The following is a 24216-nucleotide window of genomic DNA, read 5'->3' as shown; positions in this document are numbered from 1 at the left end:
GGGCCGCGGGCGCCACAGGGAGCCGGTGGGCTCCGGGCGCGCTGCCAGGAGGGGCCGCACCGTGGGGGCCGCCGCCCGTCACCACGTGGTGGTGGCAGCGGCGGGGTCCAGGGCGCCTTCCCAGCTGGAGAAACCCGGAGCAGCCGGGGAGGAGGAGGCGGAGGCGGCGGCGGCGGCGGCGGCGGAGGAGGAGCGGGGCGGGCGGGAGGGAGGGGGTTGGGGGGAGGGGTGGGGGGTGGGGAGAGACCCGGCGGCGGCGACAGGGCGAGGAGCAGAGCGCGGTGCCAGGGGGGTGGGGGCACTGGTGCCCGTTTGGGGAGGGAGCAGGCGGAGGGGGTAAGCTGCGATTACAAGCAGGAACCGGCAGCAGCTGTGAGTCCCCGGCTGGGGCTAGGGAGGGGGGAGGGGAGCGGCGCCCGGGTCGGGCCTCGGGGGTCGCGGGGTGGGCAGGAGGAGGCAGCGGGAGGGCGGCTGGCAGCCTCACGGGATGGCTGGGAAGGAAGGGGTCCGGCGTCGGCCTTCCGCATCCCCTCGCGTCCCCCTCCGCCGCCGCTTCTCAGGCCGCTCCACCCCCGGAGCCCCTTCCCCGGCCCCGAGAGGGTGTCCGGGGGCCCCGGGCTCGGCCGGCTGTGGGGAAGGGGGCTGAGTGGTCTCCATGCCCGAGAGGGGAGGGGCGACAATTTCTGTCGGCCGAGCGAAAGGGGTTTAAAGGGCGGCTCTTAAAGGGGCCGCAGGAGGGGCCCGGGCCGACCGAGGCACGCACCCCTTCCCCAGCCCCCTTCCATTGCGCTCATCCGGGCGCTGGGCCCAGAGAGGAATGCGGAGGAAAGAGGCATTTGTGGGGCGGCCTCGGGGACAGAGCCCCGCCAGGGGGGTGGGCGCAGCGGGGCGGGCGGGTGTCTGGGGGTGTGAGCGCTGGCGCGCGGAGCTGGGGGGAGGGGATGGCGTGGGAAGGAGAGGGTTAAAGGTGGGGCCGGCCTTACAAACGCGCGCACACACTCCTTACTCAGACCCAGTCACTCGCGTTTCCCTGGCACTTAGATGGGCCTGTGGGTGGCGGGGGATGGCGGGGGATTGAATTGGAGCTTGCGCCGGAGCCCTTTGCATCCCAAGCTCCTGCAGCCGGATCTGGGGGCCCCGCTGTCTGAACTCACAGCTCCCCGCCGAGCCCCCTCTCCGGGGTGCACACACGCTTCAGCGCGCGCACACACCTCGGACAGTCCCCTCGCGTCTCACGTGACACGCGGCCCCAACGTGCCACCCTGCCCACGCGCTCACGCACGCGTGCACACACACCAGCCTCCCGACTGCTGCCCCACTCCGTCCCGACGCCCCTGCGACCCTGAAGGCACTCATTGACTGACACACCTACACTCATTCACAGACGCACACTCCCCCCACATGCCAACCCCAGACACACATTCATAACCAGGCCCGCGAGAAGTACACACGCACCCCCTCACTGCCTACTCCTGCCTGAGTCATTCCTGCCCCCTCGTAGGGTTCCCTGTTTCCCGGCGCGCGGGCACCCTGAGCCGGCCTTGGGAATTCGTTCGCGTCCCTCTCCACCTGGGCCCCCTTCCCCAGTTTGCGCCCCGTGACACTCAGCCAAGGACTTCCTGTGGGTCCCAGGTCAGGGGCCAGGGGGTCCTGGACGGCTGCCACAACCCCGGTGCGCCCGGGGGAGGCGCTTCCTTTTCCTGAACTCTGGGATCCTGCGGGAGGAAGTGGGGAAGTTGGGCGGGGGTGCAGCCGAGGGCGTGCCGACTGTGGAGGGGCCGACCCTCGCGCAGCTCTGGGCCTTCCTTGGGGAGGAGCTGGGGTGCCAGAGGCCCAGGCTAAGGAGCTTGGCGGCGAGGTATTTGGGGAAGTAAGGCCTGGGGTGGAGAAGCGCTGAGGACTGGGCCGGGCCCGGCTGGGAAGGCAGCCCTCTCCCATCCACAGGTCTCCCTGGTTCTGGCAGGAGCCTGTCCCTGCTGCCGGCCTGGTTTACTTGTCCCTACTTGTCAACACCCTGGCAGCGGGGTCTTCACCTGGTTCCAGTCCGTTTTCCCCAAGGCGGCAGAGAGGATGGGGCTGAGGAGTCTGGGAAGGGGCCATGGGAGTCCCCGCTGAGCGCTGAGCTCGGGGCAGGAAGCTTTTGAGTTGCATTTCAGCCGGCCCCAGGGCTTGCAGAGCCAGGGAGAGGGGTACCAGGGACAAACCCTAGACAGACGGCCTTGTCCACGGTTGCTCCTGCTCTCCCAGGAGGCCCCGTGTGGGCCGTGGCCCGGCCCTCACCATGGAGTCCATGTTTGAGGACGACATCAGCATACTGACGCAGGAGGCCCTGGGGCCCAGTGAAGTGTGGCTAGACGGTCCCGGAGACCCCTCGCTTGGGGACGACATGTGCTCTGCCTCCCACTTTGCCCTCATCACGGCTTACGGAGACATCAAGGAACGGCTGGGGGGCCTGGAGAGGGAGAATGCCACCCTCCGACGCCGCCTCAAAGTCTATGAGATCAAGGTCAGAACTTGGAGAGGAGGGCACGCCTGACGGTGTGTGGGGGGTGGGGAGCGGTACTGGGAATCTGGCAGATACCAGGGATTCAAAAGAGGGGTCACTGTGCAGACTCTTGGGAACTTGAGGGTCTCCCATGAGAGACGTGGCTGTTCTGGATGCGGACTGTCCCCTGTCAGCTTCGGAAGGGCTGGATCTGGGATCTAAAACAGATCTGGTGGGTGGGAGATGGCTGCAGGCCCATGGGAATTGGGATCCCACTAGCCAAGGAGAAGGAGGGTCAAGGGTCTGAGGCAGGTTGTGGGGTTGGGGGCACAGCCAGGCTGAGGCCTGGGCTGGGCACCCGGGAACCCGCTCTCCTGAAGCCCTACCCCACCCGCAGTACCCACTGATCAGTGACTTTGGAGAGGAGCATGGCTTTTCTCTGTATGAAATCAAGGATGGCTCCCTGCTGGAGGTGGAGAAGGTCAGCCTGCAGCAACGGCTCAACCAGTTCCAGCACGAGGTGAGCCTCCCAGGCTGGGCACACCCCCTGAGCATCTTGCTCCAGTCTGTTTCTGATACTCTTCCCTCCATACCCCCCAGGATCTAGCCTCTGCCCCTTTGATTAGAGATGGCCAGGTCCTCCCTAAGACCAGCTGCAGCTCCTCCTGCACCTCCATAGGGTACTGGGAGTGGGAATGGGGAGGTACAGTGAGCTTCCCAGCCCCAAGTCCAGTGTGGGACTGACCCTGTGGTGGGGCCCTCTGGGCCTCATCCAGTTACAGAAGAACAAGGAGCAGGAAGAACAGCTTGGAGAGATGATCCAGGCCTATGAGAAACTCTGCGTGGAGAAGAGCGACTTGGAGACGGAGCTGGGGGAGATGGTGAGGCCTGGGGAGCCGGGGTGCTTGAGGATGTCGCGTTGGATTGTGCTGGTTGTGTGTGTGCATGTGTGCATTTAGTTCTGTGTGTGAGGATTCCAGCCTGTGACAGTGTGCAATCCCATGTGTCACACACCACTTGTATGTGCCCTGCTTGTGTTCATGTATATCTGTGAGTGCCCACCCGTTTGCCCTTGTGAGGGAGACTGCGTGTGCTATCCATGTTGCAGTGACTGTGTGCATCCTGGCCATGCAGTGGCCCTGTGGGAACCTGTCTCTGTGTGTATGCTTGGCTGTCACGCTGGGGTGACCCTGTGCCCATGAGCTCTGCCCCTGGGAGGCTGTGAGGGTGAGGGCAGAGGTGACCAGGAGTGTGTGACTGCTAGAATGGGCCTGTGCTTGGGTGTGCTTCTGAGTCAGGGTGTGGCTGTGCCGATGAGCAGGTCAAAATCAAGAGACAGGCCAGGCATGGTGGCTCATGGCTGTAATCCCAGCACTTTGAGAGGTCAGGGAGTTTGAAACCAGCCTGGGCAACATAGCAAAACCCTATCTCTACAACAAATACAAAAAAGAAGTTAGCCAAGCGTGGTGGTGCACGCCTGTGGTCCCAGCTACTCAGGGAGCTGAGGCGGGAGGATCGCTTTAGCCCAGGAGGTGGAAGCTTTGGTGAGCCAAGATCAAGCCACTGCACTCCAGCCAGGGTGACAGAGCCAGACCCTGTCTCCAAAAACAAAACAAAACAAAAATCAGGAGACATGGTCTCAGCCAACCCCAAGCCATGACCTCAGTTAAGTCATTTAGCCTCCATCCCTCCTCTGAAAAGTGGGGCAAATATTAACACCCTCACCAGGCTGTAGTGAGGGTGATGGGGCATTCATATATAGATGCTTTGCCTTCATAATCACAGATATTTATGTGGCACTTAGGGTGTGCCAGGCACTGTTCTTTTCACCTGGCATACACTAGCTCATTTTAAATCTCAAAACAACCCTAAGAGATGAGTGTGGGACTGTTATCCCCATTTTATGGAACAGGTGTGTGAAGCCCAGAAGCTCTTGTCACGTATGCAAATGCAAGTTCTGATGCTCCTGAGGGGGGTTGGCCTCCAAACAGGGGGGCTGAGTGTTCTTTTAAGTGTCCCTGTGTGTTAATGACAGAGCAGGGGCATTAACTTGACCTAGCCAGGGGCAACAGCCCTCAGCAGCTGCATTGAGGTGGCTGAGACGAGACTTCGCACTCACGGCCACTTGGAGAGTGGGCTTGGGACATGTGATCTGGGGTCTCTGCTGTAGTTTGGGGTAGTGACTCTGCAGACATGGGGAAGTCCTGGGCCTGTGCAGACCCTCACCTCTGTGTCTCTCTCCAGAGGGCCCTGGTGGAGACACACCTGCGCCAGATCTGTGGTTTGGAGCAGCAGCTGCGGCAACAGCAAGGCCTCCGGGATGCAGCCTTCTCCAACCTGAGCCCGCCGCCAGCCCCCGCGCCACCCTGCGCTGATTTAGACCTGCACTACTTGGCACTGAGAGGGGGATCTGGCTTGAGTCATGGTGAGTAAGATCTCAGTGACCCCGACTTACTCACCTCCTAGTCCCCAACCCCCATTTCAACATTCCTAGACACCTCCTGCTTACTTACCATCCCATTTGTAATATAATCTATTTCTCCATAATCACCCCATCCTCCCTTACCTGCTGTCCCCTCACCTCACCGCACTGTTACCCTAATTTCTCCCCTTCTAACTCGGGCATTCCTGATCACCTCGTTGCAATTCCTGTGCCTGCCAGCAGAGGGCGCCCCCACCCAGAGTCCCCCTGCCCCGTCTCTGGCTGTGACTAGGAGAGGCCCCTGCAGAAGCTCTAGACTTGAGTCTGGCCAGTAAAGCCTTCAAGAGCCCATCTTATTTTTTTCCTGGCCTCCAGGAAGATTAGAAATGAGGCTCAGCCCATCTTTCCTCGCTGCCCTTGTCGCGGTCATCCCTCCTTGGCTAGTTCTCCTGGCTTCTCTCTTGAATCCCCCATGCTGCATCCTCCCCTGTTTCACTCTGTGTGGCTCTGGGAGCTGGAGGAGGCAGCTGAGCCCACCTGACGTTGTCCTCTCCACCGACAGCAGGCTGGCCGGGCCCCACACCCAGTGTGAGTGACCTGGAGCGGCGGCGGCTAGAAGAGGCTTTGGAGGCTGCGCAGGGAGAGGCCCGGGGGGCTCAGCTCCGGGAGGAGCAGCTCCAGGCAGAGTGCGAGCGGCTGCAGGGGGAGCTGAAGCAGCTGCAGGAGACGCGGGCCCAGGTAAATGCAGGGGCCTGGAATAGCTTCTGGAGGTCCAGGGCTGGACCTTCCCCACTGTGTGCAGACTGGCCCAGGGAACGGTAGAGAAGGGCCCTGGCAGGGGTGAGCTTGGGCTCTGACCTCTCCATCTTCTTCCTTAGGATCTGGCCTCCAACCAGTCGGAGAGGGACATGGCATGGGTGAAAAGAGTTGGGGACGATCAGTAAGTCACATTGGTAACCCTGGGCCCCCTAGGTTTGCCTTTCGTCCCTCTGTGATATTTGGGAGACCTCCCCACCCAGCCCTCAGGGGTGTGGTGTCTGGGCTGCTGTTGCTCTGTGTGCATCCTTCATAGGAAGGAGGTGGGGTTCTTTTTTTTTTTTTTTTTGAGACGGAGTTTCGCTCTTGTTGCCCGAGCTGGAGTGCAATGGTGTGATCTTGGCTCGCCGCAACCTCTGCCTCCTGGGTTCAAGCAACTCTCCTGCCTCAGCCTCCCGAGTAGCTGGGATTACAGGCATACACCACCACGCCTAACTAATTTTTTTTAATTTTATTTTTAGTAGAGAATGGGGTTTCTCCATGTTGGTCAGGCTAGTCTTGACTCCCAGGAGGTGTGGTTCTTGAGTGGGATCTGGGACATTCCCTTTGCTTTCCTCTGGGGCCCAAGCCTGTATCTTCTGGAGATGCTGGGGCTAAGTGACACTCGGCTGCTTTGTCGCTGTGTCCAGTGTAACGTCTCCTGCTGAGCTTTTGGGCCTCCGTAGGGCCCCATTTTCTATTGCAGTGACAAGGCCCAGCCAGCTGGGTTCCCCCGCCCTCCGTAGTGAGGAAGAGGGAGGTGGTGTTTCTCGGGACTTGTTAGGCCTTTTCTGCCCATCTCAGGAGAGAGAAGCCTGAGGGTTAGAGACAGGAGAGGCTTCCTTGGGTTCACACAGCCATGGGGTGGGTGAATCTGCTCTGCTGAGGCGCTCCCTTGGAATCCTACCAAGAAGGGGGCAGCAGAGAGTGGCAAGGGAGCTGTGTTGGTGGGGGACCCAGTGTTGGGGCCTCCGGGGGGCACTGGGCAGCAAGGGAGGAGTGAGCAGCCACCCGGCAACAGTGGAACCTGGTGCCTTCCACATCCGCACTGAACTCATCCTCTCCCACTTTCTGAGAAACAGCTCAAACCTCTTTCCGCCTAAGTCCTCTCCCCTAAGATGAGCTGTGTGGCACAGACTCCCTACTCTAATTGGAGGAGAAGACTGAGGCCCAGAGAGGGGCAGGAACCAATCCCCCAATGCACAGCATACCCAGCTCCGGGGCTCCAGAGGTCTCCTGCCCAGCAGGCTTCTTCCTCATCTTCCTCCCAGCCCCTTTCCAACTGGGGATACCCCTCGCCTACCTCCCCACCTTAGGGTGAGGGCTTGGGTGGAGCTGTGATAGCTGGGGAGGTGGTGAGAACGCAGTTTGTGGGACTGGTGGGTGGGACCCCTCAGCTAGGCCTTTGTGGAGAGGGTCCACCCTAGCTTGTGGCTGGGGCTTGGGGCCCATCGTAGCCCATGTGCCCAGACCTGGAACACACACACACACACACACACACACACACACACACACACACACACATACACACACACACATTCTCCAATCCTAGCTTGCCCCAGAAGTCATGCTGTAGGGCCCTTCGTGGGTCACTGAACCCAGTCCCCTCTTATCAAACCAGCAGTGAATCTCCCTGAATTGGTAGAACTCCAAGGGAGGACATTTTGGTGGGGCTGGAGTCTGGCTCTTCAGGCTTTGAATCCCAGGGTTTCTTTACTGACTTGGACTCTGCCTCTCTGGATTCCACAGGCTCAGGGGCCAGTCAATGCTGGGAGATAGGAGAGGCGGTGGGTAGAGGCAGAGAAGGGGCAGTGGCTCCCAGGGGCCAGGGTTGTATTTTATGAGTGAAAGGAAGCCCACCCCATAAGGGGCTAGGAGGCCGTACCATCCACGCTGCCCATTCGGACAAGAGTATCCCCTTCCCTCTCTCTCTCCCAAGGCGCCTGCCCTTCTCAGGCCCTTTGGCTGGAGGGAGCTGGGCTCTGCTTGGGGACTGGCCCCACAGGCTTACCAGAGGCCACCTCATGGCTCCTCCCCTCCTTCCCTCTGATTCGGCTCTGCCTCCAGCCTCCCAGATCTCTGCATCTGGAGCCAGCCAGGCCCTGCTGCCCAGCCACACGCTTCCTTTCAGGCCGAGCGAGCATCTCTGGACAGCACTAGTTTGGCAAGCGTTAATTCTCAGAGGAAGTCCTCACTCCCCCAGTAGTTTTATTTTCTTATAAACTCAGCTCCTTTTGGTAATAGGCTGCTTCCCGAGTGCTCCCTCCCCTGTCCTCCCACCCAAGGAAGCCTCAGTCACTTGCTTTCAGCTCCTCTTTCCCCACTAGCGCCCCTCTTCCTTCTGTTTCCGCCTGACTTTCCAGGCTGGTTGGAATTTTACAAGTAGGCTTTTCCAGGAGTGGAGTGAGTGTCGAGGCTGGGTGACCCAGGTTGGTGGTGTGATTGGGGTGAGGAGGACCAGGATGTGAAGGCTGAGGAGGGGGACACACAATTCCTGAGTTCAGCCCACTGTTAGGCAGAGTCTTCTGTATGATGAATTCTGTATGTATGTATGCCCCCCCCCCCCTTGGTCTAGACACCTCCAGGGCAGCCAGTTTTATTGCGGGAGTCCTCAAGGTTAACCGCCCCCATCGCCCTCTCTATTGATTCCCTTCCCTGGGTCCTAGCCCCAGCCCCAGGGTTTCCCAGTCCCTTCCTTCCCAGCCCTTGGCCCACAAGTTCTGGCCATTAACGTTCCCATGCAAACAGACACCCAGACCAGACTGAGCCAGACTACTCCCCTCCAGGTCTGACCCCCTGGGAAACCCATGGTTTGGTTAGCCCAGCTCCTGGGGACAGAGCCCAGGGAGACAAATTGCCCCAGAGGAAGAGCCACTGGGGGTCACGCAGAGGCCAAAGGCAGTGATGAGGGAGGCAGTGGGAGCAGAGCCCACCCTGCTCCTGAGGATACACAGGGAGGTAAAGACCTCTTGGGGGGGGGTCCCAGCCCAGGTGGGAGGTGCAGCACCCACAGCCCCTTTCTCTCTGGGCCCAGCTCCCCAGCCTGGGGTTCCAGAGTGGGGCCTTTTGGAGGCTGTGGCCATGCTGAGGGGGAGGGGAAATTAGGAGGGGACTCCTTGAGGGAGATAAGGGCTCTGAGGGGACAGGGGGTCTGTGAGGGGAATGAGGGCCCAGTAAGGGTGGGCTCGTCTGTGCAGGGTCCATCTGGGAGAAGATGGGGACTCAGTATGGGCAATGAGGAAAAAACTATAGGCCTTTCTTTCTTCCCAACGTTGGGGGCTCAGCGCTGCAGCCCAGGCCCTTTTCCGCACCACCTCCCCCCAACCCCTCTCTCCACCCACAAGCCTCTGCGTGGGCTGCGGTTAGTGGTGGGAAGAAGTGTGAACTCGAGAGAGAGGATGGAAACTCTGCACGGAGGTCAAGGGCAGCATGGGGTGGGTCAGGACGGAAGTCGGAGACCCCCGCATACCCTGAGCGTAGCCTCATGCCCCAGAACCAGCAGGCCCAGGGCCTCCCCCTTCACGCTTCTCACCCTCCCTACTTCCTTTCTTTCAAGTCTCCTTCGGCCAGGGCACCCGCGCTGCACTCACCGGAGTTAACCCCTGAGCACTTGCAGCCTCGGGGGCTCCCAGAGGCTGGTGAAGGGCTCTAGGCGGGTCTGAGGGATGCGTGGGCTTTCAGCCCTAGTCCTTGGTGCTTTGCCTGCCAGCAGGGTGGGGGCAGCTCGTGCCCGCGCCCTCTCCCTCGATGGGAAACGCCTATCTTCCCTCCTTAAACTGAAGCCACTAGGCTGGTGTCTCCAAGAAAAGTCTCAAAACAAGTATCCCCCTTTCTCCACCTGTCTCCTAGGCACTTCCCTGAGTCCATGCCAGACACTATGTGAGCAATTTACCTACAAAATCTCATTTCATTCTCACAAACGCAATGTAGGTATCATCCCCCGTTTACAGATGAGCAAACTGAGGTGCAGAGAAGTGAAGTAATCTGAGAAGTTCAGTAAGAAGTTCAGTGCAGATGCCAAGTGGGTCCTGAGCAGACGGGGTGATGGTGCCTCTGTGGTGTGTTTCTGGTTCAGGGTCTTCTTCAGGTAGAAGGCCCTTATATGAGGGACGACTGTGTGATTTGTTGACCAGACTGGATCACTTTTGAAAGTGAAAGGGGGCACTATTAATAATTACGCTGGGGCAACTAGTGTGAACCAGGACAGTCCTAGGCCAACTGGGATCTCTGGGCACCCCACCTATGTGGGAACTCTGGTTTCCAGGCCTACCCCTGAGCTGCTCCAATCAGCTGCGTCTGGGAAGCTTTCTAGACCTGGGATGTCAGCTCTGGTGGATTGGTGGCAGGGGTTACCACGAAGAGCCAGGCTCTGGGGACCCCACCAGTCATAGCTGGTCGAGGAGAGTGAAGGGGCTCAAGGCGCCCGAAAGGAAGTGGTGGAGCACTGGGTTGTTGCAAAGCAACTTCCTCCTCCCCACCGGCCCGCAACCTCAAGTCCGCTCCACGGCCCGGTGCCTGTGGTCCCCTCCCCGAGGGTCGGGCGGGAAGACTGATGCTGGGTGTGCCTGTGGGTGGTGGAAAGTTTGGTCCCTAAATTCACCCACAGGGGTGAGGTGGCTGGGGCAGCTGGGGGCAGCTTCAAGCAAGGATGGAAGGGTCCAGGAAGGTTGGATTTCTGTTTTCCTCCCAATTCTGTATCAGACGATGATGCTGACCAGATGAACAGCTCTAAACCTAACCCTAATGCTAACCCTTTTACTGCTCCCATCCCTGACTCTAACCCTATCCCTGATCCTGACCCTCAACTCTGTCCATAATTTTGGCCATGTGCTACATCAACCCCACTCTTAGTCTGACGCTGGCTCCTTTAATCCTGTCCTCAAGGCCGTCCCCAGCTCTCATGCCGTGACACCGTGACACCACACTAACCTGAATTCTGACCCTGAGGCATCCTCACCTGGCTCCAGGGCAGCACGGAGCATGCGAGATCTCAAGTGTCTTGCAGCTGGTTTGGGCAGAAAGAGGCCTTTTACAGAGGAGGTCGGTTAGGTCACAGACCTTACTGATCTCAGTTGCTTTAACAGTACAATGATGATTATCGTTTCCGGAAAAGTTTGTGAGATCCGTGAATTATTCATGGAAAGACTGAATGAAAGGATGTGAAGGATGGAATATTCGCAGCCCAGGGGGCCCTCCTTCATGCCAGCTCTGCCATTTGCTCTCTGGCACCTCTGAAGTTGCCAGCTTGGCAGGTTGAGGTGCCAAGAACCTGCGTTTGAATCTGCTGTGTGCCACTGCCACTCTGTGACCTTGAGCCAGCCTCTTAATTGCTCTGATCTTCCATTTCCACATGTGCCTATCACTCCCAGGGAATGGGTGGTGATTCTCAGGGCTTCCAGGCCACTGCCAACGTCCCCAGTCCCCGCCTCCTCTTTGTCTTTCCCTTCTGCTGCTGCCTTGCCTTTCCTCTCCACTCCTTCCCGATTCTTTGGGGGACAGTATAGCATAATGGTCAGTAGCCTGGACTTTGGAGTCTAGGGGTCAGAGCTCCCATCCCAGCAACTCCATTACTAGTAGGCTTTGTGATTTCGGTCAAGTAACTTAACCTCTGTAAGCCTCAGTTTTCTCATCCCTAAAATGAAGGTAACAGTGGCAATTTCGTGGGGTTGTTGTGGAGATGAATAAAGTTTTCAGCAGAGTGCCTGGCCTGGGGTGAGCACTCATACAGATCATCTGATTCTTTTCTCTCTGGGTGCCTCCTAGGTTCTGAAAGACTCAGAACTTTCTCCTATCATGTAAACAATAAAGCAGCATCCAAATGCAGCCATCTGCTGCCATTTACCTGACCCATTCTTCCCAAAGAGTCATGATGGTGAAAAAGCGCTCAGGTGTGGGCCAGGAAGCCAGGAAATGGAACGTGTATTTCGGTGCACGTGTGCGACTCTTGGTTGTGTTGTGAAGTTGAGATTTTTTTTTCCACTGAATTGGCAGTGTTTTCAGTGAGTCATTCAGGTCGTTAGCATCTTCAGCGGCCCAGGCCTGTGCATCTTGAGATGGAGAGAGACACTCAATGAAGGGGGAGGTCCCAAAAGGCCATGGGGCATCAGGAGGAGGTCAGGTCAATCACCTTGCATGGGACTTAGCAGTCTTTGTGAGGGCTGCCTGAAGTTCTGAGTGGACAGAACTTCCCTGCCTCAGGCCCCAGGGGGCAGAGCTGGGAGAGGGGCTGGGCATTCTGGGCCAGGGGCTTCTTCCTTCCATTTTTGGCCACCCTGTCTGTTTCACTGTGAGAAGGATGCCAGGGGCTGGGTGGTAGAAACTGGAGTAGCTCCTGACAAGGGGAGGGAGGCAAGCAGGGGAGTGACAGGGGCCTGGGAACTGAGTGTGGCAGGTGAGATCTCTGAGAAGGGGTGTGAAGACAACGACCTGTATCTGTCGCCTGAGATACAGCAGTGAAAGTGGATGGGGAGAGAAGCTTTGGCTGTGTGGATAGAGGACCACACACTGTCTGTGCCCTGCCCAGAGCCCTCTCCTGCCCCTGCTGTCAAGGAGATAGCATGATCCTGCCCTCCGAAAGCCCCTAGTCTGATGGGGGACACAGAGCTCCTGCCCACAGATGTCCTCGGTCTGGAGGGGGAGCCTTCCCTTGGGGAGTCCTCAATTTGATGTGGGACACACCTGGACCTCCCAGTCTGATGGGGGAGACGCCATTTCTTCCCACAGACCCATGAGCTGAGGGTGAGGGGGCACAGGACACATTTAACAAAAACAAGGGCTGAGATGTGATGGGATGGAGGCCGCAGGGTCTCAGCAGCAGCTTCTAGGACTCTCTGCCTGTCCAGCCCTGCTCACCATCAGATGGGTGGCGAGGACTCTCCCTCCCTAAGAAGAGGGCTGTCTCCCAGAGACCTGGCCCATTTGCAGTAATTTGGCTTTGGCCCAAATGGGTTAAAAATAGTCTTGTGGGAGGGGCAGTTTCGGCCCCAGGATTAGTAAGAGAGAGCCAGTGAGCGGAGCAGGGAGCCTAGTCATCTGCCCTCTCCACTTCTCTTTTCCTGCTCTCTGAAGCCCTAACCTCACGACTTCCCCTCCTCTCCTTTAGGGTTAGACACACACACACACACACACACACACACACACACACACACACACCCTACGCTCATTCACCCCTTTCCTCATTCATCAGCCTGGCCTCACACCTGTCTTCACACTCTCTCATCCACATGTCCATCACTATGGGATGGGGATAGGGCCCTCCAGGCTTTAGAACTTGGGCCCCCTTGACCTCTCTGTCCTGGGACAAGACCTCCCCTGGGAGGAGATCTGTGTGGAGTGACACCTGGCATTTTCTCCCAGCTCTAGCTTCCACTAAGTTCCTGAGTCCCTTCTGGAGTTGGAGGTGGGGAGAGCCAAAGAAACCCAAATCTCTGCCTTCAGGGAGATTCAAAGCTCTGTCCACACTCAGAACAGTGATGAAGGCAGGGCCCAAGGGCATGGCAGAGCCTCCCATAAGGTCAGGGAGGGGCTCCTGGGGCCACGCAGGCCACAGGGGGAGAAGGCAGAGAGCAGTGGAGTGATGACCTTCCATGGTTCTGGGTTGCAAATGACCTAGAAAGGAGGGGAAAAGGAAGTGGGTGAGGTTCCTTGCCAAGTCTGTTCCAGCTCCATGAGGGTGGGTGCCCAAGATGCCTGAACAGGAAGCAGGGAGGAAGAAAGGGAGAGAGAGAAAAATAGAGGGAGAGGCTCAAATGCCTTATCCACTTACTGAACATCTGCTGGTTTCCACGCCCTGGACAAGGTGCTGGGAATATAAATACAATGACATAATCCTCACCATCAAGGAACTCCCCATAAAGTTCTAGAACAAGGCAGCCTTTGAGAAGTGCCCGGTGTGACTGGCACTCCCTGCAAGTGTGCAGTGTACAGCAACTGTTCACAAAGATCTCAGTGCTAAGGCCCTGGTGGAGTTGTACAGCAAGGAGGTCCTGGGAGGGGCAAGGCTGAAAAGAGCCCAGAGGCAGCTTTGAGGTCGAGCCAGGTGCAGTGGACATGGAATTGGGTTGGCTTGGGGTTAAGTTTATCAATTAGCACCTCCACCAGCCAGGAAACCATCTTCACTTACGGAAGGAGCTATTCTATGCAGCAGGGTCCCCAACCTTTTCGAAGGTGAGGACTCTTCATGGATCCCACCCCCAGTACACTGATGATACTTACAACACTTTTAGTATGCACTGCTTGAGAAAATTCACAGTGACAAAAGCTACTATAAATTCAGTACAGCTTTTTAATGAATCCATGCTTTAATTCATCATCACAGCTTTTGCACAGATTAGAAAAACATTCACACATACCTGTATAAGCTGTGTTCAGGCCACGGACAGTGCCTGATGCATGCAGGGATTCAGGGATTTGGAATCTCTCTGCTCCCTGTCCCTGCACTTAGGCTGGGAACCACTGCCCTAGCCCAGGGAATGGGTCTCAGCATGCAGAGGGAGGCTCCCTGGAAGAGGTGGCTTTTGAGCTGGACCTTAAAGGTAGGGAGGATTTCTGCAGTTGGGGTAGGAGCACCCTGCGGGTGGGAGGGAGCATGATGGGGCCAGATGCTGGGGCAGAGCCAGTTCTTCCTCCTCCACAGGTGGGACGGTAGACTCACTGCCCTTCTTGTCTTCCCCACTGCCCTCTGACTTCAGGGTGAATTTGGCGCTGGCCTACACCGAGCTGACAGAGGAGCTGGGCCGGCTTCGGGAGTTGAGTTCCCTACAGGGGAGAATCTTGAGGACTCTGTTACAGGAGCAGGCCCGGAGTGGCGGTGAGATGGGGCAGGGCAGGGGAGGCCGCGGCGGGACCCGGGAAGGAGCCGGTAGCCATGGCAACCATCTTGGTCCTGGGAACCACCCTTTATTTCCTTTCCTGTGGCCTGGAGTTGGTGGGCATGGGTCCGGGCAAGCCCCTGGCACTCCAGTTCTGAGGGCTTCTCTCTGCACCTTTGTCCCCCGACCCCGTCCCCGTTTCTTTTCCAGGCCAGAGGCATTCGCCGCTGTCACAGCGCCACTCGCCGGCCCCCCAGTGCCCCTCCCCCTCCCCGCCTGCCCGAGCGGCTCCCCCTTGCCCCCCGTGCCAGTCCCCCGTTCCCCAGCGCCGCTCTCCCGTGCCCCCGTGCCCCTCGCCGCAGCAGCGCCGCTCTCCGGCCTCGCCCTCCTGCCCGTCGCCCGTCCCGCAGCGCCGCTCGCCGGTGCCGCCGCCGTGCCAGTCCCCCAGCCCGCAGCGCCGTTCCCCGGTGCCACCCAGCTGCCCGGCCCCGCAGCCCCGGCCGCCGCCGCCTCCCCCGCCGGGCGAGAGGACGCTGGCCGAGCGCGCCTACGCCAAGCCGCCCAGCCACCACGTGAAGGCCGGCTTCCAGGGCCGCCGCAGCTACTCAGAGCTGGCGGAGGGCGCGGCCTACATGGGCGCCTCCCCGCCCTGGCTGCAGGCCGAGGCGGCCACGCTCCCCAAGCCCCGGGCCTACGGCAGCGAGCTCTACGGCCCCGGCAGGCCCCTCAGCCCGCGGCGCGCCTTCGAGGGCATCCGGCTGCGCTTCGAGAAGCAGCCGTCGGAGGAGGACGAGTGGGCTGTGCCCACCAGCCCGCCCAGCCCGGAGGTGGGCACTATCCGCTGCGCCTCCTTCTGCGCGGGCTTCCCCATCCCCGAGTCGCCAGCCGCCACCGCGTACGCCCACGCCGAGCACGCGCAGTCCTGGCCGTCCATCAACGTGAGTGGGGCGCCCGCGTTCCGCCCACCTTGGACCAGGCCTTGAGATTGAGACCCCAGAGCTTCACCCTCCCTTGGGGGCCCTGCCCCTTTCGGGTGTCAGCGCACAAACTATCCACCCTCCTTGAACCCCAGGCCACAGTCTAGGTCCCTTCACCTCCCTTTCCCGAGATCATCTGTCACCAGAAATTGGGGCCTGCCCCATTAAGATTTCGTTCATTTCCTTGGATAAGGATATGGTCTTTGGAGTGAGTGACAGTTCTGCCTTTGATTCCAAACACCAGCACTTAATAGCTGTGGGACCTTGTGCAAGTTACTTATCCTCTCTGATCCTCAATATTCTCATCTGCAAAACGGGGATAATGATTATAGTATCTGATTACCTTATAGGGTTCTTAAGAAGCAGGAGGTGAGCCTAAAGCAGTCAGCACAGTGCCTGGCTCAAGCATGTGCTATTATATTGGCTATGGTGATGGTGGCTACTGACCATAGCAGGCCACTAGCCAACACAGGAACAGGCCTGTTTATCCAGCTCCCTCCTTCAGGCCCCAGAGCGCTTGCCCTTTTCTGTCAGTCCTGAAAGACAGAAGCCTATCTCAGGGCTCAATCATTTCACTGAAATAATGAGTTCCCTGAATGTCAAAGCCACCCATTGTAACCTGGAAAGACCAAAATATACTCCAAAGCCAGACAGAAAATTATTTTGGGGTTGTACCTTGTTTAGGATTGTCCATTGCTTTGAGTTATCCGGGAGCTGTGTCTTAGTCACGCTGGGGGCATGTCTGGGTCTTGGTTTCCCTCATTACCACAGATGCCCTGGCAAGCTGAGCAGTGACTCTCTCATACCTGCCTCCTGGGGACCCTGTCCCTGGGCAAGTGGGTGGACACTGAGCTGGTGTGGGGGAGGACAGTGCTGAAGAAAGGGTGGCAGAACCTCTCCTGCATGCCACAGCCCTCCCTGCCCTGGGTCCTGGGACAGGGCAGGCTGGGATGTGGGGATCATGGGTGGGGGCTGGGGACCATAAGTGACTTCCTTCTCTCCCCACAGTTGCTGATGGAGACGGTGGGCTCCGACATCCGCAGCTGCCCCCTCTGCCAGCTGGGTTTCCCTGTCGGGTACCCGGATGATGCCCTCATCAAACACATTGACTCCCACCTGGAGAACAGCAAGATCTAGGGCACCACCCCCACCCACTGGCTGTTTCTCTGTCCTCTCCTATCACCCCCAAACACTCACTTTGAATGCTGCATGAATTTCGTGGGGGGTCCCTGCCCCTTGCGACCCCCAGATACCTCCACTTGCTACCGAGTCAACGTGCGTGCCGTCTTCCCTGGTCCAGGCACCACTCAGCTCTGGCTCTTCCTGGGAGGTCAGTTGAGGCTCCCCCCATGCTCCTGGTTTCTGCTTGGGAGGTGGGGACTTGGGCTGGGATGGGGACGGCATACCCCTCCCAGGCCTCTCCTTCTGCCTTTCTGTTCTTAAACAGGGTTGGATCCAGGAAGGTGTCCAGTGCTTGGGCCTGGGGTGGGGGGAAGGTGTTAGAGGACTCCAGGAGCTCCTGCACCCCTCCCCAGATGTCCGTCTTTTTCAGATGGGGCTCTGTCTGGGGAGCACCCACAGGCTGTCTTTGGGGTCTCAGAGCCTGCTCTGAGCACTGACCCCAGTTCCTCCATCCTGTGGCCAGCCTAGGGCTCATGGCATGGGCCCCCATTGGGGGAGGGAGAGATCTTGTTTCTTGACGTTCCCTACAGGCCAGCCCTGTCCTCCTTTCCCTGTTCTGCCCACTCTGGGGAATAGGGAGGGGTGGAGAGGAGAGGGAGGATCCTGGAGGACTGGGAAGATCTAGCATAAAGAGTCTTCTCTGAGGGCCAGGGCCAGACACCCCTATGGTCAGGGGACTGTCTGCCAGCCTCCCAGGCCCATGCCCTCCTGACCCCCCTAGCACTGAGGCACAGATTGTGAAGGCAGATGCCCCTTCAACCCTCCACTGGAGCCCCTGACACCACAGGTGCCCTGGAGCCCTTGTGTGACTCAGCCTCTGTTAGCTGGGTGGGTGTCACCAGCCCCTGCCTTCCATGCCAGAACCTGAGAACGGGCCCAGGGTGCTGTGGAGATCAACTTCAAAAGAGCTAACCCCTTCCCACACTCCACCCACCCACCTACATTTCCTCTGTGAAATCTACCTCAGAGTTGTACCCTCAGAAGGACGGGTATGCAGGAGGCCAGGGGGTCCCCAGGGCTGAGGTGGGGAGCCTTCTACGGCAAAAGCCTGCCACCCCACAATGAATCCACCCCGCTCCACTGCGCGCCTCTCCCAGGTCTCAGCTCCGGGCAGGGAGCAGTGGCCGCTACCGACAGCGCATGTCCCGCTCTTATCCAACTCTTCCAGGCTCCACCTCCCTGCACCCCTCCCCTCTATAGAGCAGGGGAGTGAAGGGGTGTGTCGGGTGGGGAAGGGGCCAAGGACATGTCTTTGTACCCTGAGCATCCCCAGGGAGGGGAAATGGGGAAGGGGGCCTGGAGAGGGGAGGTAGGGGCCCCTGTGCTCTCTGAACAAGTTAAAAGTCCAAATAAAACTTACCTGTTCCATCTGTGCTCAGTCTGTGCCCTCTGTGGCTGGGGGCAGGGCGGGGGGGCGGGTAGAGCCCTTGGTAGCAGGAGGTCTTGGAAAGTGTGTCTCAAGGGACTATGACCATGGGAGGTAGACACTGGGCAAGTAGGGGATGCATGGGGCACCCACATTCAGAGCAGTTCTGGAGGTGCAGACATGTAAGTGGTTGCAGATGACTTGTGGCGTAGCAGTCATTAGAACAGATAGACATACAGCAGCCACCTAGCCCCGAGCAGGCCTCTTGAATTTCCCACCCAGTAGGTCTGGCCAGTTGAGATTCTAAAGCCTTGGGGTTTATCAGTAGCAGTTATGTCTTCATCAAATGATTTCTGCTTGTCAGGAACCAGGCTGGGGCCTCAAAGAGGAAGAACATCCGTGTTCCATGTCCTCATGGGTCTAAGAAGAGGGGAGGGGCTGGGTTCCAGGCTCAGCAGCTGCCTCAGAAGTCCCACAGCCTGGAAGGTCAGAGCTGGGTCATGAACCCATGACTTCTGTCGCAGCTGGGGCTGTGCCCTATGTCTTGTTCATCAACTGGGTGCCTTTCTCTTCCATGTGGCCATTTTCGGTCAATAGTTCACTTAAAACAAGGACAGAGGCAATTGCTCATTGAAGGTGTGAGGTTCGGCTCTAGACTCAGGGCAAATGTGCCTTCCCATTCAATGCCAAAGTCCAGACGCCTGTGGGAAGACTTCCCAGTCACTCTGGGTTCTCTGTTGCAGTTAACAGCTACGCTGCCCTCTCAGAGTTCATCCAAGCTCAGTTCTGCCCACAGCCAAGTCCTCAGTGCCAGGAGAAGTTTCACCAGCCGTCCCTATGTGACACGGGTTCACAGCCCTGGGAAAGAAGGTTTTGGAACCTTTGGCACATGGGTGCCCATATAGTGCCCCCTGCTGTTTCTCCACCTCCATGGAGGAAGGCAGCACCCAAGTTTCTGGACCTGGGTGCCTTTTGGATCTTTGGAAGCACTTAGGAGACATGCATGAATGAATAAGGGTGGTTTAGGGACACACGAGGCAAAAAGAAATCCTGCTGTTGAGAAAAGGTGCAAAGGATGGCTGGGAATGAGAGTGCAGAGGCAGGGGGATGACCCAGGTAACCACCGCTGGTTCTTGCGCATGTCTGAAGGTGGGAGGGAACCCAGGTGTCCTGCAGCCCGGACATTCTCCTGTCACCAGGGTGAGGGGGAGTGTGGGGACACAGGGCGCAGGTTCTGGCAGCTTGTCTCCTTGATTTCTAGGAACCTGGGAGAGGGCTCAGGTGCAGGGCGGAAAGTTGCTGGGGGCTGGGAGGGAATGCTGGGAAGGAGAGAAAGCTAGCGTGCCCCAGTCTTTAATCCTCTAATCCTCCCCCCTGCCCCCGCCACCAAAAGGAGAGGACATGGCATGGGGAGCTGGGAAAAGGCTAGGGAGCCCTGCCAGTCCTCATCCCTTCTCTCTCAAGGACTGTGATCATGGAAGGACACTTGCTACTCATTACTCTGTGGAGACAGGGGGCAGGGCACTGGGGCTGAGAAAATGCAGAGGCAAAGGGGTCTCTAGGCTCCTGGAAAGGGGAAGAGTGTGGGAAAACTGTGGCAGGAGCAAGTGGGAGGGAAGGAAGACCTCTGTCGAGGCTGGAAAGACACACATGGGGGACCCACTCACTCTCCCAAAGCCAGACATGCATAGGTGGGGGAAGACAACTTCACAGGGAGCAAGCCCCTCGGGCGCATCACCACATGCTGTATTAAAGGCCAGTGTCCCACGGTCTCTCTGGCTATGCCCCTTCTCCCCACAGGGTTTCCCCAGCCAGAGCTACCAGGCCACGGAGACCCGTGCTCCTGGCCTGGGTCCGCATGCAGGCTGTGTCAGGCGATCAGCTGAGCACAGCAACAGCTCCTTTCAGCAGCTGGTGGTGTGTGTACCTGCACAAGTGTGCGGCAGAGTGTGTCGGGAGCATCGGATCCTAACAAGGGGAGGGGTGTGTGGGTGAATCAGCCGTGTTAATCAGAAACACTTCACCCAGCTGATTAGGACTAATGAAGAATGGAGTGGGTGGGGGACTCACTCAGTGATGTCTTTTTAGGGTAGGGAGAGCAGGACAGTTCCCCTAGTCCCATTTCTCCCTCAGCAAGGACAGAAACAGACCAACTTTGGCAGCCACAGGAAGAATAGAGGTCAGACATAAGGATGGACCACAAGGGCCAGGGGGTCCTAGCTGGAAAGGGGCGAGCAAGGTGCCTTAGGCAGTGGCCAGGTAGTGTGGGGAAAATGTGTGAAATCCTCCAGCACCTGTCCCTATTCCTGCACTTCCTCCACTTTCTCTCTGTTTTGACCCCAGAGACATTCTCGGTGCTCAAGGCTGTGCCCCCTAGTTACCTTCTGAGAGCCAACCCACATCTGCAGAGGGCTGCGAGCCATGCTGTTCAGGAGCCTCCAGCAGTGCCCTTTACACCGCAGCCTGGCAGAGAGGGCTCTGGCTTGAGGCACTTACTGGTTTGTGCATTCACTGTTCATGCAGATGCCATGTAGATGCCATGGGGCTCTATGTAATGACCAGGGAGGGGTCTGGCAGGGCTGGGGGCACGAAGGGGCTGCGCAGGGGGAACCTGGGCATCAGCTAGAGGCCCTCTTGACTCCTACCCTTCCTTGCAGCAGAGGCAGATGCCCCTGAGAACCCAGTCTCAGCCCACAGCTTCACCCATGCTGCATGCCAATTCAGCCAAGGGCAGAGTCACCAGGCGCATCTCACAGATGTCCCATTCGGCTATGTGAGTGTGGGCATGGGGGAGGGGGAGGGCTGAGGGGACAGGATGGGTGTCGGCCAGCACCTCAAACACCTCCTAATTTGCATTACCACTGACACCCTTCTTGACCAAGAAAATGGAGCCAGAAATAACAAGGCGGGAGGCGATTCCCTTGGGGGGGACTTCGAGTTTCCCTTTCCTTGCCTCCAACACTCCCACGGTGCAGGGGACAGGAGGTCAGCCCCACAGCAGGGCCCTGGGCAGGGGAAATGCACTGCTGTGGCTCATCCCTGTTCAGGTTGGGCAGACACCTCTTTCTAGCTTCCCACTTCCCTCAACCCCAAACACCTGAGCCCTGACCTTTCCTTCTTCAGAGCCTTCCCCACTCTCTATTCCTCTAGGAACCCTCTCCCTGGCACCCCTCTGGCAGCTGTAATGACTCCAGCTCTACCTAATTGGGGAGTTGTCTCTGCCAGTGTTCTCAGTCTGTGTCCTGCCTTCCCCATCAGACTGGGCATTTCCCAGGGCCAAGGTCCGAACCTCCCCTGCCAATCTGGAACCAGCTCAATGGACCATTCTACATGGGAAACAGGCCACACAATAGAGCAGAAGGGCTTGCGATGAGATTCTAAAAATGGCACGAGGTAAATCCGGGTCCAGTGTGAGACTGTGGTGGGGGCAAAGGTAGACCCCCGTTCCTGCAACCCCAGGGACTCCCAGCTCTATCAGAGGCCTCTGAGTGTCAGGCAATGGGATCCTGGAGGAAAAGGATCAGGACCGTGGCAGCGTGACACCTTTGTCCCCTGCCCCAGTGACTGTAGCACAGATGCACAGACACATTTGATGCTCAAACTGTGTGGACTGAATTTGCTTCCGTCCCAAAGAGGGGAGGGAATGGTGTGACAGTCACAGCTTGGAAGTGGGAAGTGATGGGCCGTGGAGAGCAGGCCACCTCTCTGGCCAAGAGGTCCTGGCACCTGGCAGGGTGAGGTGGTGAGGGTGGAGGCGGAGCAGACGGGCCCGGCAGGGAAACCAGGTCGTGAGAGACAGCGAGAGAGCTGTGAATGCACTGCGGGAAGGAGAGAACGGTGAACTGAGAACTCCCCCATACCTCCCTCCAGAGATGCTATTTTAGGGGGAGAGAATATATGCAGCGCAGGGGGCAGGGGTGGGGGAGCAGGCTCTCCTTGGGGGTCAGCTGGGCCACTGCTGCCTCTACTCCCAGGCATCTTCTTTGGCTCTGGGACCCCTAAGCCCTTCCTTCCTCTCTGGGAAAGTCTTCTTGTTCCCTTGAGTGTGAGGGTGGAAAGAACGAGCCAGGAGATTTGGAGCTGGCCTCTTGGTACCCTGTGAGGGTCCCTGGGGCCTCAGACCTAGGGGTAAGTTTCTATTTCCATTGCTTCCTTGGAAAGTGGGTGTGGAGGGCAGACTGTGAGGCAGGCACGGAGCCCGGTTCCGCAGGCCTGAGCACTTCTTGCACCCAACTCCACACTTAGGCGCTCTGCTCAGATCTTCCCTTAGTGTCAAGCAGGGGGAGTGAAATTTGGTGTTAGAGGAGGCCAGGGCGAAAGGCACATCCAGGCCAGCCGAGCTCCCACAGATGGTCGGACCCCTCCCACTGGGGAGGCCAACCTGCTCCTTGGCCCAAGGAGGCTAGATGGAGATTGCTATCAGATAGAACCCTTGCTTGGCATGAAGGGGAATTCTTGCACCCTAGTTCAACCCTCTGAAGGGTCCTGACTCATTTTGGCATGAAGGCTCCAATGCCTTGTGGGTTTATGTGGTGGCTGGGGGCAGGGGATGAACAAAGACTTTTGTTTTCGTTTTTGGAGCTGGGTTGTTTCTCCACCTGATCCAGCTTCACCTGAAGGAGAGTGTTGGCTGGAGTGGGAAGAAGACCCAACTTCCAGCCTGGGAGGTGCTGGGCACTGGCTGCAACAAAAGGAACCTTGGGTTAAACTTTAGGAAGAACTTCCTGGGGACACATTTCCAAAGAACTGAGGGATCCCGTCCCCTGGATGTTCCCCACAGCAGATCCCTCTAGGGCTGGGGAGCTTGGCCTGGCCTTGGGAACAGAGGCAGAGAGATGAGCAGAGAGACCCACTGTGGGTGGCGAGTGGGTGGCAGAAGGCTCCAGGCAAGAGGGATGAGGGTAGGTCCAGGCGTGAGAACACACAGGTCCCCAGGCCACAGCCTGGGTTAAGGGGTCTGAGGCGGAAGAGTACAGGGAAGAAAGACTGCCGCTCCGCACCTCCTCTCACCTGTCTTGTCTTCATGCCTTTCTTCTTCTGGCCTTATGGGCCAGGGCAGAGACGGGGTGGGAAGAAACAGCTCTGGTCCCTCTACCATTCCTCCCTGGAGCAAGAGACCTGCAGGACTTCTTGGTGGGGAGACTGAGATGAGACCTCATTTGGAGCCTCAAAGGTCAATTCGGCAGTGGAGCCAAGTCCCCTGGGATAGAGCAGCTGCAGGCAGTCAGTGAGGCGAGGGGCAGGGGGCCATGTCACTTTGGAGGGATGCCCATGAGGTGGCATCCTCCAAAGCTGGCCAGGCTGATTGAGTAATGATCTTGCCCCTCCCCTTTCCTGGGGCCCTTGGCCTTGTGGGTGTTGCAGGAGCCGAACTCTCCCTTCCCCCCGCAGACAGCAAAAGCACACTGTGGATGGGAGGTGAGGGGGAGGATCAGGAGATGGTATGAAGGAAATAGTTCACCCCTGCATGGGTAAGGGGGAAGGGAGAGGACAGTGCCCCCTGGTGCTGGCCTCTGGTGTTCCCAGCACACACAGAGAACTCACATGAGGGATCAGAGAGCCCTATGCCCACCTGGACATCCCACTTCCCCCCAGACTGGCAGATGGTTGTGCCTGAGGACAGAGGCAGTGCAAAGGTGAGACTTCGCACAGGGTCTCAGCACTCCCTGTGTCCTCTGAGCTCAGAGGTGTGTCTCTGGTCTCAGGTGCTGGCCTAGTCCCCCACAGACGGTCAGGCAGTTGCATTGTCACCACACCACCCTCCAGACTCACCCTGTCATATCACCCCAGATACACAAAGCACACAGACCGACCCAGTTCCATGCACATCCCTTCCCCACCTACCAGACTTCTGGGGCACCCACGTGCAGGGCACACTCCTCCCAACACACACAACCAGGATCACAGTGCCACACAGGTGTGTCCCAGGTGCCACAGGAACCCAGGAATAGTGCACACTGACACATGCATGGAAATCCCGCACCCATATGCAGACACGTACACTCCTGGCTCTGAAGCTGACCTCATTATCCAGTGGTGTGCTGGCAAACGTGTAACAACCGGTTCTCCAATGTAAGCTACCTCAGCACTGAGCACTGGGAAGAGATACTCATAATCGGCTCTTGAGAGCTGGCGTGAGCCAGCTCCAGCCCACCACTCCATTATCCTTCATAGAAATC

The 24216-nt window shown here is 58.3% G+C and overlaps 1 protein-coding gene and 1 long non-coding RNA gene across 7 annotated transcripts; one reads left to right on the top strand and one right to left on the bottom strand.

Annotated features, from left to right (window-relative positions):
• The first annotated feature begins 223 nt into the window (after nt 1-223).
• Nucleotides 224-18049, top strand: TBKBP1 (TBK1 binding protein 1). Of its 6 annotated transcripts, XM_023204320.2 has the most exons (10): nt 225-372; nt 2248-2506; nt 2883-3005; nt 3262-3366; nt 4730-4910; nt 5470-5645; nt 5786-5847; nt 14393-14511; nt 14723-15450; nt 16498-18044. In XM_023204320.2, the coding sequence occupies exons 2-10, from the start codon at nt 2282-2284 to the stop codon at nt 16624-16626; spliced, it is 1848 nt and encodes a 615-aa protein (XP_023060088.1). In that variant the 5' UTR covers nt 225-372; nt 2248-2281; the 3' UTR covers nt 16627-18044. The 6 variants fall into 6 exon arrangements, with proteins under 6 accessions (XP_031790220.1, XP_031790219.1, XP_031790217.1 ...); XM_031934360.1 differs by having other exon boundaries at nt 224-372; nt 14393-15450; XM_023204321.2 differs by lacking the exon at nt 225-372 and having other exon boundaries at nt 384-2506; nt 16498-18049.
• Nucleotides 16148-23456, bottom strand: LOC111537507. The gene is made up of 3 exons (XR_002730022.2): nt 23048-23456; nt 18032-18895; nt 16148-16969 (listed from the first exon to the last, which is right to left on the bottom strand). It is a non-coding gene; the product is annotated as an uncharacterized LOC111537507 (long non-coding RNA).
• Between the last annotated feature and the right edge of the window lie 760 nt (nt 23457-24216).

This window comes from Piliocolobus tephrosceles, chromosome 16 (assembly GCF_002776525.5).
Source record: "Piliocolobus tephrosceles isolate RC106 chromosome 16, ASM277652v3, whole genome shotgun sequence".
Lineage (NCBI taxonomy): Eukaryota > Metazoa > Chordata > Mammalia > Primates > Cercopithecidae > Piliocolobus > Piliocolobus tephrosceles.
Note: the sequence above shows the minus strand (reverse complement) of the source record. Positions and strands in the feature narration are given on the sequence as shown.